Consider the following 14,429-nt stretch of genomic DNA (forward strand, 5'->3'; position numbering starts at 1 on the left):
GATTTAACAAGATTCAAAGCAGCGACTGATGGCAAGACGAGCAGCAGGCTTTGTTCCCAGTGCTAACAGACAAGTCGGGGACACGGCTCATTCTTAACACTTTTATTCTTACAGTTCTAGGTCTGAACTGTACATGCAGAGTTGCATAAGTCACAATAGAGATTTACAGTGGATTCTATTCTATGGTAGAGTGCAATCCAGAATCCTGAAACAGTATAAAAAACAACTTTAAACATCAAGACCTTGTTAGGAGCAAAAGGGTTAAAGCTTCCCCAAGTATTTCAGCTCTCCTAGATACCTAGTTACTAGGTACTGTATGTTAGACATATTTAGAGTTGAAGAGCTGTAGAACGCTAAACAAACTTGAACATCCTGATGTCATACAGTCTTTGTTAGTTCTTTCCCACATTTCCGGCAATTAAGAATAAGTCAAAAACCCTGCCACCTGCAACCAGCTAATACAGACAGAAATAACTGCTCCTGACTTGCCTGTTTAGGGTTGTACAGCGTTAAAGAAAATATTCCCTCAACAGCATTTGTATCTCACGTCAGCTGAAAAAGCAATGTAACAAAAATAAAGGTATAACATCTTTGAAAATAAATATAAAGAGGGAATGCAGACAAAGTGTCAAAGATTTTTTTTTTGGCAGGTAACATTCATAATATACAAAATATAACTTATTCATATTAGCCAAGGAAACATTCATGAGTTCCTGTAAACGGTTTTAATCCACTTCCTCCATGCGTGATGTGTCATCATCTCCTTCCAGAGGCGGCATCTCCTCAGTAACCGCTGGGCTGGCTTCCTCTGCAGCAGCATCGTCCTCATCGATGCCTGTGGGGCAAACACACGCACCATTAACACCGATACTGGAACGCAGAGCTTCACCCTCCTTAGCGCCTCAACTCATCTGAGGGTTCCCCTTTTGCCCCAAGTACCAAGCAGCACCAAGGTGATCTCCAGACACGCCGTACCCTGCAAGGGCGCATCACCACCCCCGGAGTTTACCGCAGACAGATTTCTAACTCACCCAGGCCAAGTTTGATCATCCTATAAATGCGGTTGGCATGTGTCTGAGGATCTTCTAAACTGAAGCCAGAGGACAGGAGTGCTGTCTCATACAGCAAGATGACAAGATCCTTCACAGACTTGTCATTCTTATCAGCCTCTGCCTTCTGCCTCAGGGTTTCAATGATGGAATGATCAGGATTAATCTCCAGGTGTTTCTTTGCTGCCATGTACCCCATTGTGGAGTTGTCTCTCAAGGCCTGCGCTTTCATGATCCTCTCCATGTTGGCAGTCCAGCCGTATGTACTTGTTACAATGCAGCATGGAGAAGTAACTAAACGATTGGACACAACAACCTAGAAAAGTGAATATAAAGCCAGTCTGTAATTTAACATACTTGATTTACTATCCCCACTGATTTCATGGAGTGAATGGAAGAATCATTTAGGTTGGAAGAGGCCTTTAAGACAGAGTCCAACTGTAAACAGAGGTTCGACTTTGAAATGCTGCATGTCATGGAAGACCTAGGACTTGTGAGACAGAGCCAAAGAATTTGCAATACCAACTCAACAGAACCACTTAGCTTCACTGAAAAATCAAAACAAAGATGCCTTGTATCTATAAAGCTGTGTCTTGCAGAGATATTGCGCTCTCTTTCAGAAAACGCCATTCTAACATTGTTCTCCAAGCCTTCTCTGCAGCTACTTCATTTCAGATCATTAAACAGCTTGTCACATATAGGCAAACTGAGTACTACTAATTACCTTTTCTACTTTCTTTTCAAGGATGTCTTTCATTATTTTGCAAAGGTTTTCAAACTTTGCTTTCTTCTCCTCCTGTTTCTTTTTCTCTTCCTCATCTTCTGGAAGCTCCAAACCCTCTTTTGTTACAGAAACCAGGGTCTTGCCTTCAAATTCCTTCAGCTGCTGCACACAGTATTCATCAATAGGTTCAATCATGTAGATCACTTCCAGGCCATGTTTGCGAAGACGCTCCACAAAAGCGGAGTTGGCCACCTGATCTTTTGTTTCACCTGCAAGCAGGAAGAATGCCACAGTTGTGCTTTGAGCCTCAGCACTGTTAACATGGCAGCTTGTTTATTTTCTGGAAGAGCCTATGCAACATTTCCAGTGATGCTTGATGTCTGTGCCACGGGGGAAGAAAAGGGAGGGGAAGGATGGGGACACAAAACAGGTACAAGCTACTGCAAGTATTAGGCTGGCCTGAAGAGACTCAAGCCGTTCAAACTGACACCACAGCTTGTAACACTTCACTGGTTTGAAAGTGAATTTCTGTTTCCTGCAATGCCAGGTAAGAAATGTTTCCCATTCCTGCCAAGAAGGAAAAGTGAGAAGCCCTGTACAGCATTTACCATTTGAAAAAAGCCGTAACATCTGATGCCCAATCAGTTCATTACACTGGTTTGAGCATTAGGGCTTAAAATTTCAGATACTCCTGGCCAAATTTATTAGCTAAAGCTGGAACACACAAAGCTGTCTTGAAGTCAAAGGCACCTTAAAGACTCTGAAGCATACTTTCTGGGCTTATGGGGAGAAAAAAAAAATGGTGGGTAAGCTAGCTGTGCAAGGGGCACTTTACAACCTTAAATTACATTCTCCCACACCCTCAAGGTGCCAGCAGTGACACCAAACATTGTATTTCTAGAGCGGGGTAATAATTGAAGAGCAATTATTTTATTACAGCTCATTAAATGGTACAGTTCCTACGGACAGCAGCTAGCACTGAAGCAGTCAGAGTTTCATCAACAGGGAACATGGTGAGCAGCACTCCCAGAAGTTTGGAAGGGCAGTTTACAGTACAGAGAAGGCCATTATCTGTATCTAGGTTCTGCTGTCCTCACGCACACAGTACTGCATTAAGGAACCGTAACTACAATTTTACTTTACATGGTTTTAACACTATGCAGCATCCCCTTATTTCAGAAATACTCTAGTACTGAAGAGATTCAGTAGAAGTTGCTGTGTAACTTCTCAGGGGACATGCGAAGGTTTCTCCATCACGTACTCAACTGATACCTCAACTAATGCTCTGGAGAGCAGTGCAACTTAGCCAGAGCCTGAAAGTGTAACTGATTACACAGAATTCACTACATTGTTGCATTAGGATTTTTTCACTTAAAATCCCAGTTTCTTTCTTTCTAAGTTCACCAAGAGAAGAACTGCCATGGTTACTTTTCATTTTCTAACCCCCAAGAAGATAACCCTACATCTACCTGCATTTACAGACAATTTCTGTTACCAACTCACCAGTAATGTAGTAGACATGTTTCTGGTTTTCCTTCATCCGAGTGCAGTAGTCCTTCAGAGAAACCATTTCATCACCAGATGCAGATGTGTAATACCTCAGCAATTCTGAGAGCTTCTTGCGGTTCTGGGAGTCTTCATGTATACCAAGCTACAGAAGTAGAAAAAATAAAAACTATTAAGTGATTCCTTCAGATAAATACTGAATGGTGGTAGTTTAATGTTTCAGACGTAACAAAAAATCTGTTATTAAGCAGAAAGACTACAAACCTTGATGTTCTTGGAGAACTGCTCATAGAACTTTTTGTAGTTCTCCTTGTCCTCAGCCAACTCGGTGAACAGTTCCAAGCACTTCTTCACCAAGTTCTTCCGGATCACTTTCAGGATCTTGCTTTGCTGCAGCATTTCACGAGAAATATTCAGAGGTAAATCCTCAGAGTCTACCACACCTCTCATGAAATCTGGAAGATGATGGTGAGAATTAGCTTTCCAGGTCTCAAAGAAATAAAGATTACCATCCATCACCTAGGTGGCTTTGCCCTTTTAAACAAACTAAGCAGTATTTTTGAAGTGCTGAAGATACTTCCTGACCAGCTGTTTAGGACTCGCTCTTCCCCCTCCCAGATTTCCTTAAATATGAAGGGAAACTACAAAGTTGCTGAGCAGTTTCTCTGCTATTTTGGGATACGTTTTCCTGAAGAGTATACTCACTCAGATATTCAGGGATCAGTTCCTCACAGTTGTCCATGATGAAAACACGGCGTACGTACAGCTTAATGTTGTTCTTCTTCTTCCTGTTTTCAAACAGATCAAAGGGTGCACGCCGTGGGACAAACAGGAGAGCTCTGAATTCCAACTGCCCTTCCACAGAGAAGTGCTGTGGGAAAGCAAGACAAATCATTTTAATCAATTTGTACATCTCCCACTTTAGTAACCCTTCAACAGCTCTAACTGCAAGAAGGCAAACAGTAACTATGAGATTGGGGGGGGGGGATCAGCGCCAACACAGTAGGCAAGACATTCGTCAGGAACAAGCACATTCTCCAGACAGACATACCCAAGTTCCGTTCAGTTGTTGCCAGACAAGTAGACCAATTCAGAAGACATATTCAGTTCCCTGTATTATATACTGGGCTTCAGGAAGTATGTGTATTCTTACAGCACTTTCCACTACAGCCACAAAAAAAGGACAACTACGTTTCCCTCACCCATCCCTTTTAGCTTTAGGCCTTTTCAAAGCTAAGCTACAAACCCAAACAATTGAATTTACATTGCTTTGAAATCTACTTTAAATTTTTTAGTTACATTTGGTAACAACTAAGCTACAAACTGGGAAGGCATCTGCACTTACTTTTATTTACAATAAACTGAGGCATGGATTTGAGTAAGGTTACAGCCTTAAGAGTAGCCAGAATAATTGTAGCACCAAGTGTTACCCTCACATAGTGGAAGCAATCGAAACAACAGTATCACTCCAAATACTAAGCAACTCATCACAGTAGTATCTGAGGCGACTGATCAGAGTTCAGTAGCATGTTTAGTAAGCTCCCAGCTCTAGTGGCAAAAACAATTGTGCCTGAAGGACAAGAACTTACTTTGACAGCCAAGTGGTCTTCCCAGTCGTTAGTCAGACTCTTGTAGAATTCCCCGTATTCCTCATTGGTGATATCATCTGGATTCCTGGTCCAAATGGGCTTGGTCTTGTTAAGCTCTTCCTGATCAATGTACTTCTCCTTAATCTTCTTTTTCTTCTTCTTGTCTCCATCCTTCTTTTCCTCTTCTTCATCAGAGCCAACATCCTCAATCTCTGGCTTATCTTCTGTCTTTTCCTCCTTCTCTTCTTTTTCCTCTTCCTTTTCCTCAGCCTCATCATCACTGACCTCCTTATCACGTTCCTTCTCCACCTACAAAAAAAAGAGATCATTAGTTGAATGGAGAAACCTAGAAGGTGTATCATTAAAAACCCTAAGGTATCCCTTATAGTCTCACAAAGATAGGAACTACCTGAACATGGTGTCAAGTTTTCCTCCTGGACTCAACCAAGGACCTACATCATTCTGGGTGGTGAGGCACAAGCGGTATCTGGTTTTCATGTGCTCACATGATAATCTATGCTATTTAGTTTCATTACACTCAATTTCCACTAATACATCAACATGTAGTTAATTTACTCAGTGGTTTGGAGAGTGTGATACTACTAGCTCGGTAAAACGTATTCTGTTCTTGGTTTTGTAAAATTAAGCTGTAATTAACAGAATTGCATTTCAAAAGAGCTATGTCCATGTAACATCTCTAATTATTTCAATTAACAAAATACACATGGACTGCTCATTCTTAAATTTCAGAAATTCACTTGTTTTAAAGTGGCGGTAGTTAAAATTATTTAATATTTCAAGCAAAGTACATACAAAGAGTGTAATAGGATAGCCGATGAACTGAGAATGCTTTTTCACAATTTCCTTGATTCGACGTTCTTCCAGGTATTCAGTTTGATCTTCTTTCAGATGCAGGATAACTTTTGTTCCACGGCCCAAAGGTTCACCTAGAATGAAAGTTTACAGGTTTTACTTGTGCAGGAGCAGACTAGACTTTAGCTAATTCTAAAATACACCTTCTTTAAAAAGGCACCCCTCTTCCAGTAAATTTCTTCGCCACTGGGAAGCTAAGCTTCCATGTGCTGAAACAGCCTTACAGACGCTTCCTCAAGCTTAACTGTACCCAGAATGTATTTCAAATAAGCTGAAGGAGATTGTCACCAATTAGTCTGTTCACATGTCATCTTTCAAGTTTCCGTATATAGAGTTGTTGCAGGAGTCTGCAGAAATATTTCCATGTATAAGCTTTGAAAGCGTAATCTTCATTACAACACACCATTTACTTCAGGCATTCCCTTATCATGTACCCACAGTTACTCAAACTGGAATGGTAAGAGAACAGCTGTGCCTGTGCTTGATCCAACACGTAACCAGTACTACCGGTTTTATCTGTTGTTTTTATCTTTTTCAATGCACAGAGTAGGTATCTGAATACCAGAAATCTTTAGAAAGCATACTTGAGCAGAAACATTTAATACTCACCATTATCAAGTCTGACAGTGAAAGATCCTCCAGCCGATGACTCCCAAGCATACTGCTCATCATCATTGTGCTTGGTGATCACTGTCACTTTTTCTGCAACCAGATAGGCAGAGTAGAAGCCAACACCGAACTGACCAATCATGGATATATCAGCCCCTGCCTGCAGTGCTTCCATGAAAGCCTTGGTACCAGACTTGGCAATAGTACCAAGGTTGTTGACCAGGTCAGCTTTGGTCATCCCTATGCCTGTATCCACAATGGTCAGAGTGCGATCATGCTTGTTTGGAATCAGGTTAATTTTCAGGTCTTTTCCAGAATCCAGCTTGCTTGGGTCAGTCAAGCTCTCATATCTTATCTTGTCCAGAGCCTGTAAGAGAAGAGGCAGGCTTTAACATTTCCTGACTATTCCTAAGCACTTCAGTAGTCCTATTAACACGAACCAGCCTAAGATTTAAGGTACTTACATCTGATGAATTGGAAATCAGCTCCCTCAGAAAGATTTCCTTATTAGAGTAGAAAGTGTTGATGATCAGAGACATCAACTGAGCAATCTCAGCCTGGAAGGCAAAAGTCTCCACCTCCTCCTCCATCGGTTGGTCTTGAGTTTGCACAGCTTCCGGCATCTGTAAGGAGAGGGAGCTGAAATCCCATCCGAACAGCGTGGTGTACATACCCTTTTACAGGCAGCGACAATGGCATTCTGAGATAAAGGCATTTAACCACGTGGTTTCAAATACAGCACTATAGGAACATTCCCCCTCCACCCCCGATCTTATTTCCTACCAGTAACCTTTCAGGAATTTTAAGGAATGCAGAAACTAGACACAAGATTTTTAACTACAGACTTGCTTTCCATTCACTTCAGTTTGCACCATTTAGGGTAACACAGAACTTTTCCTCTCCTCTCCATTAATTCACAAATTAATGTACGACCCTTACTCCCCCTCGTCACAGACCTAATACACGTTACAAAAAAGACAAATGCAACTGAGAACTTAGCCCAGTACTTGAGAGGTTAGTTGCTTTACTCTGTAGTCGACTCCCACAGTAAAGTCTCTACTTGGAGTGCTTTCCTTTTCTCTCATCCATGTTGCTCATACAACCATTATCTTCAGACGCGGACGCTATCTGCAACTGTAACTTAGGGACCAACGCGGCCCAGCCGAACTCGTTACTCTATCCCCCACACATCCATTATCCGAACCCGGCTAATCTCTGCACGAGTCAACCCTCAGGCACAACAGATTCAGCTCAGAAAGGAAAACCTCCCCCACCACCACCACACGGGGATCGCTGCGACAGGAACGCAGACCGGGTGGAACACCGTAACCCTCGACCAGGGCCGAAGCGAGGAGGCCACGGCCTGGGCTCCCCGCGCCCCGCCACTGGGAGGCCGGCCTGGGGCGGGAGCGGCCTCCCCGCGCCCGCCGCGCAGCGCCCCCTGCAGGCTGCCGCCGCAAGCAGCCAACGTTCTAGAAACTGCCAGAGCCTTCCGCGACCGCCCCCCCCGCACCGGCCCCGCGCCGCGCCGCGCGCCCCCCCCGCCAGCAGGGCGCCTTGCGATCGGCCCCCTGCCTTCCCCCGCTCCCTCCCCCGCCGCCCTGCCCGCCCTCCCCACCGCGATCGCCCGCCACAGCTCCTCCATCTTGCGGCTCTCATGGCCGTGCGCCCATTCATTCGGAGCGGAGCTCCCTCGCCGCCCCCCCCACCCTCCCCCTTCCGTAGCGAAGCGGGGTCGGGTCACCCCCCCGCACCGCTACAAGGGTGAGGCAGTCCTGCCCGCACGCCCCGCGGCAACCAACAGCCTTCTCTACCCGCCGCCCACGCCTCCCGCCCCCGGCCCCGCTGGCGGAAACCCCCCCCCCCCACCAAAAGCCGCCCGCTGGTTTTTCCCCCCGCTCCATCACTTTAGTCCAGAAGCAAAAAAAAAAAAAAAAGAAAAAAAAAAAGAAAATATGCGGACTTCGGAGAGACCAGCGCCTTACCCCCCTCAGCCATGCCCGGACTTCGAGACCCAGCGCACCCAGCCCGCTTCACCTTCACCGGGAACTGAAGGGGGGAAGAGGCACCACGCGGTCCCCTCTATCACCCCCGCACCCCCAGGCGGAGGCATCCGCCAACCGCCGGGACTCGAGAGCTAAACGTTCCCCCAGAAGAGCCATCCCCGGTGTCTCGCCGGCTACCGCTCCAGCCGCCTCCACCGCTCACCTTTGCAGGGGGAAGGGCTGCTTGTCTCCTCACTGAAGCCGCGAACGCGCTCTACCCGCACCGCTGTACCTCCACTAGTGCGCGCTCCCCGCCGCCCGCTCGCCTTATATACCGCCGGCGCCGCCTCCTTCCAGAACCATCGGGAACCTTCACTGACAGGCACGGGGGAGGGGGCGGCGCGGCGCCGGGGGGAGCGGGGCGGGGACTCCCGGCCCCGCCGCCAAGGGGCGGGGCCAAGCCCCTCGCAGCCAATAGTAGCCGTCCGCGAAGGGCGCCCGCCGGAGCGCGCCTCTGGCGCAGGCGCCTTGCGTCGCCCCAGCGGTCGGGGGTGGGGGGTGGGGGGGTTCCGCGCATGAGCCGGCGGCTGGCTGAGCGCGCGCGCTCCCCGTCCGTCCAACCGCCGGCTCTCCCGGGGAGGCGGGGGGGAGGGGGCAGGCGGGCGCATGCGCGGTGGCCGCCCCGGGGTGGCGGTTGGGCGCGCGCGCGGCGCTGAGGAGGAGGGGTCCGGGGGGATTGCGCAAGCGGCGGGTGACGTCATTCGCCGCCCTGCGCCTCTCAGAACGTCCTAGAAGCGGGCGGGGCCGGGCCGGCCCCCCAGCCCCCACCCCCACCCGCGCCGTGGAGAAGGGCCTGGAAAGCAGCGGGGTCCCCCCCCCCCGCTCCCGCCGGGAGAAGGGCCCCGGCCCCGGCCCGGGGCGCGGGGCGGCAGCCGCTCTGCCTCCTCGCAGCCGCAGCGGGCGGGCTGTGCGGCCCGGCCTCGGGCGGGTCGGGCGCGCCGGGCGGCTCCCCTCAGGCCGGTTGTGCAGGTGGCTGCGTCTCTGCTTTCCCCCTCGGGCCGGGGCTGCCGGGCGGGATGGGGAGGCTGCGGGAGGGCCGGGCACCGCGCCGCTGCCCTGCTCGCCGGGCAGGACCCGTCTGCTCTGCCAGGCGTAGCTGGATGAATCACAGCTCAGGGGTGCTGTGGTTAAAGCGTTTCGCCTAATCGGGGAAAACAAAATCGCTTCTCACACAGCAAGTATCAGTCTGCGAGTTGAACGAAACCATGCCTCTTAGTCTATGTATTTGTTCAGGATAAAAAGAGCCAAGGGATCAAATCCAAGAAGCTCAGAAGACCTACATAGCTATGCGGTTACTTAAGGATTTAAGTGCTAAGAGTCGACATGAGAAGGATGCCAATGCTGTGCGGTGTGTTCACAGCCCAAAGCCTGAAACCCGCTGGAATTCTCAGCCTGGAGATGGCTTTTGCCATCTAATCTGCAGGAAATCTCAGATGGTGCTCAAAGGGCACAGCTACAGGCATCTTATACATACATTCATACATCTTGCATAAAGGCTTTGATAACTGCATCTCATCATACCCAGTAGCTCTGTGATTATGGCATTTAGCAGGGGGGTTATTTTTATATCCTGAACGACCTGATTGGGAGCAGGGAGTTAAATGCAGGTCTTCCATGTCTCAGGAGAATGATCTGCATCACATGAGTTCCAGAGCAGGTTTCTAAAACTTTCTTCTTGGACCTGATCCACTTTAGGGGATATAAATACCAAGTGAAGCTACAAGTTACAACTGTACACTGATGCAAGCATGACGCTAGACAATCTCCCTGCTCTAAAGAATAGCTACTTATTTATTTGAGGAGTAAAAAGGATGTTGTTTCTCTAGCAAAAATCCATCCCAGGTGCAACTTCTTGGCATTTTCTGTTGGCTTTTAGATGTACTCCATACCGCTATCCAGTTCAACATCTGACTGACTTTTGGGAATCAAATTTTTATATGCCTAACCTGCCCTTTTCTCAGTTAAGCATCCTAAATTACACTGGATAGCGTGCCCCATGAATTAAATGTTACAATACTTAGGTCTATTAATGCATTTAACTGAAGATCCTTATGCTGAATTTAACATTCTTAGCATCCATTATCCTGCAGTTAGACCTCAACAAGCAAATCTGATTGAATTGGGGCCTACAGACTTGATTTTGTTGCAGCATTATGTCTTTCAGGGAGTTTTCAGTACTTCTCAGTATCTGACAAGAAGATGCATTAAGTATGCGTGTAAGACATCACGAAGGACCCGTCAAGGAATTAAAATTACAGCTTGTTTCATTGCAGTTTCTGCAGTATCTGGCTCAGTATCTGCGTTGGTGCAATGACTTACAGGACTCTGCCCTTCTAAATAGTGGTGTTACAGCTCTGACCCAAGCAGTCGGCCAAAATACAGGGTCCTGCAGGTTATTTTAATTAGAAGGAAATATTAATTGTGGTGTCAACAATAACTTAAGAGGGTGTATAGATGAGCGGCTCCTCAGCACATGGGAGATATCAAACTGTAAGAGTGATGTTATTTGCTCACAGTTCTAAGCCACTGAGGAAGCTGGATTTCAGCCAACGCTCAGCCTAGAAAGTTCTGCAGTTCTGCCTGGGTCACCTTTTTGATGCCTACTCTGGCTGGTAGTTTTCTGTACCTTCTTTGAGTCTGATTTTGTGGTGCTTCTCAATGCATTTCCTTTCTCTCAAACACATATGCTTCTACAAAATAATATGCACCAAAATCCTTTCTTGAGTGTGATGTGTTCCTTTCTTTGCATAGTGACTATGATTTCAGTGGTCCTGCAGCTGCTTTGGTTGTCCGCTTCTGTAAAGCAGCTTAATGGCTTTTTACCACTATCCTAATAAAGTGTGGCAGTTATTCCCAAGTGTAATGATCTAACTTTCATCTTTTTCTTAGATTAAAAAGAGTCCTGGTATGGTATAAACTCTATAGGACATGCCTTTTAGGCTGAAACCCTCTTACATTCAGATTCCATTAACTGAAATTTTTTTTCTCACATTTATTTGGGTCAAAATAACTTCTGTATTTTAGAGGAGTGCTAAGCTATTACAATTTATGGAAATCTGTCCGAGCAATTTTTCCAGTAATATCCTACTAAAATTATTTTTGTGATCTCCTTTCGAGATGTCCAAAATTTTAAGAGTGCCACTTTATCAAAATATTCAAGATGTTTTTCTTAAGAAAATCTTTTCCTTTCTAATCTCTTGATTAATGTGGATTCCATAATTCAGAATTAGGGATAGAAGTAATTTTAAGCATGTGAAGACCTATGGAAGGTTTTGCATATGTCTGCAGGATCACGCGCCTTTATGCTGTCTAATGTAGCAGTCATAGCGTTCTGTTTCTCTTTTGTGATCGTGTTATTCATCTTTCAAAAGCAGTCTTCAAAAGCAGACATATTTATTTTGTCAAAATTGTTTGACAAGTGGACTAGGAGAAAGTAATCTTGTACCAAAGCATCCAAGTTTTCCCAGCTCTGCTTAACCCAAGTTCCCGTGTGCCTGTGTAAAGCAAATATTTTCTTCATGACTTGTGAATAATGTATATTCTTTTTGTTCTGTTATGCAGTAAAGGGCTAGCGAAGGTAGGCACTTTGTTCCTATGGCTACTCTCTTTTAACTGATACCAGTTTTGTATCGGTTCAGTTTTAGGCTAAAAAGACTGGTTCCAGACTTGGTTTCTGTCAGTTAATTTTGGGGGAAAATCTGAGGAAAATAGTTCCGTTTTTTCAGCAAAGAGATTAATATACTTCCGTATTTTAACGAATAGTTCTATTAACGGGGGAAATGCTGAAGCCTGATATTTTCAAGTCCTACGCTCCCACACACTTGTTCCCTCCCATATCCCCTAGACGCCCCTGACCCCTCTCCTCATTGTCCCAAACCCATTTATCCTTCATCTGCTTTCCTTTAATTTTGCGCCTCGGCGAGCAGCAGTGCGTCCTGCGGCTGGTGTGCGCAGATGTGCTCAGTGAAAGCTAGCCGTTGCCTCCTAGCTGCTAGGCCAGCCAAACGGAGGAATTCTCCCTGCCCCTTCCTTCAAAATGGCAACAAGAGCATACGTCTCTGCTGCCCACCTATTGGTTTCTGCAGACCTTAATACCTCTGTGATCTGTATTCCTTTGTTAACTTTGATTGAATTGGTTAAATAGGTCAAAATTATTAGGGAGGGACTGATGGACAACCACCACGTTATTGCACGTGCTTCATTTCCTTAGGAAACTAGACTAAAAACATTCTTCCATTTTTTTAACAACTGTTGTAGCCAGTGTCTGAGGCACGGTTACATGGGATTTAATTTTTTCCAATTATACAGTATTATATTATATTATTAAATAAATAACATGGGGCAACTGCCATTTATTCAGTAAGATTTACTATTTCAAACATTACTGTAAATGCAAAGGTAAAAAGCCCCAACCACCACAACATCCAATTCTAATTCAAAATTTGAAGCCCAGGCAGGTAGGTGATTTGCCATTTTCTTGTCGGAATCTGAGCAACTTTTGCTTTCAGAAAATTCAGATTGGAAGCAAATGTTGAAGAACCAAGTCGTCTTCAACCAGAAACTGTTCCATACCAACAACACGTGCTAGGAACTCAGATACATTGCTGCACTAACTGCATGGGCCTCACCCTTGCATTTGCTGATTTCCTAAGGATGAGTCCCATACTTGTTCCCCATATACATTTGCATCGTTAGAGAGTCTAATGGCACAATTTCACAGAACGCCTTGCTATATGAAAGTTACAAAATTAAAAAAGAACAAAGTAAAAGATGGCTGGAAGAAAGTTACCTAATGTTCAAAGCATTGAAATAACACTCAGGAAAACTGGGTTTTATTCTTGATTCCATCAAAGGCTTCCTCAGTGTTGCTGAATAAGCCTTTTTTTGTTTTTATAAGCCACAAAGAAATTAAACGACATTTGCATAGAGAATTCCAATTCCAGCATTTAACTAACTTTTGAGTGCTTGGTGTTGTAGCCTTAATGCTTTTATAACATTGCTTTAAAATTAATTCTGTTTGAGTTCTAACACAGATTTGTCATGTTGTTATCTCAGTGCTTCAGGGTTTACTTAAGGAAAACAAAACAGCAGCAACTGAAATTACCCGAACAGTAGATTTCAGAAGACTGACATAAGTAGAAAGATGTGGTAATATGTGTCTAGTTTTCTTTAACACATGGAATTATGCATGTAAAATCTGTGTTATCATAATGAAATGTAAAGCTGGCTAGGGATCTCTGACTGAGCAAAGCTTCATGCTTTCTTAAAACTGTTCCTTAGGCTGTCTTGTTTCCTACTTTCTCTTGTCTTACTGGAAGACGAAGTGATCATAAGATCTTTAGGTCACAAAAAAAGTGATTCATACTAGAAATGGGACCAGTAGTCACTCAGAAGGAATATTTTTGCTGTGAAAAGGTACTTAAGAGGCAGAGAGCAAGATCGATCTCATAAAATGTAGTTGTACTTTTGAGCTGTAGGTGGCAGCAGTAATTGTATGGCCCAAGGGCAATCTGTACGCCTCTTTTTCTAAGAGTTTATGGTTCTTGAAGTATGTGTTAGGGAGTGTGATAACTGTCAGAGTCATTGCTCTCAGAAGGAATTCTGAAGGGACTTAAACTGTTGAACAAGAATATATTTGTTATAGCAAAAGTCAACAATTCCACCACTAACAAATGTCAAGTATAATTTATAATAAAAGCTCAGCTGCATTGAAAGGCTGAGAGAATGAGCGTGGAAAGGCCTGGGTTCATGGAATGTTAACAAGACTCCAGAATAATTGTTTAATCTTATCATAAATTACTTTATATGCTGTTTGTTACAAAACTAATAGATTAGGTTAAGTTTATAACCACTACAATTTGATATTTTAAATTGGTCTTCATCTTAATGTTCCCTTGTGACTGGAACAAGTGATACTGTCTTTATAGTTTTATACCTTATATCATGATTTACACTTTCCCAGAATAAATGCATAATTACGCACCTCTTAAGTGAAATTATATGCACAAAGCAAGAATTATACTATATTATAGTA

The 14,429-nt window shown here is 44.9% G+C and overlaps 1 protein-coding gene across 2 annotated transcripts; it reads right to left on the minus strand.

The window, feature by feature from the left end:
- Nucleotides 1-87: 87 nt before the first annotated feature.
- Nucleotides 88-8,720, minus strand: HSP90AA1 (heat shock protein 90 alpha family class A member 1). 2 transcript variants are annotated; one of them, XM_087747718.1, is made up of 11 exons: nucleotides 8,559-8,720; nucleotides 6,815-6,973; nucleotides 6,351-6,717; nucleotides 5,682-5,815; nucleotides 4,869-5,177; nucleotides 3,985-4,150; nucleotides 3,544-3,734; nucleotides 3,277-3,424; nucleotides 1,774-2,042; nucleotides 1,032-1,365; nucleotides 88-835 (listed from the first exon to the last, which is right to left on the minus strand). In XM_087747718.1, exons 2-11 carry the CDS (start codon nucleotides 6,971-6,973, stop codon nucleotides 726-728), a joined length of 2,187 nt encoding a protein of 728 aa, XP_087603844.1. In that variant the 5' UTR covers nucleotides 8,559-8,720; the 3' UTR covers nucleotides 88-725. The 2 variants fall into 2 exon arrangements, with proteins under 2 accessions (XP_087603844.1, XP_087603845.1); XM_087747719.1 differs by lacking the exon at nucleotides 8,559-8,720 and adding an exon at nucleotides 8,336-8,509.
- Between the last annotated feature and the right edge of the window lie 5,709 nt (nucleotides 8,721-14,429).

This window comes from Nipponia nippon, unplaced genomic scaffold (assembly GCF_047370975.1).
Source record: "Nipponia nippon isolate SJK-2023a ecotype South Korea unplaced genomic scaffold, ASM4737097v1 scaffold_11, whole genome shotgun sequence".
In the NCBI taxonomy this organism is placed as follows: domain Eukaryota; kingdom Metazoa; phylum Chordata; class Aves; order Pelecaniformes; family Threskiornithidae; genus Nipponia; species Nipponia nippon.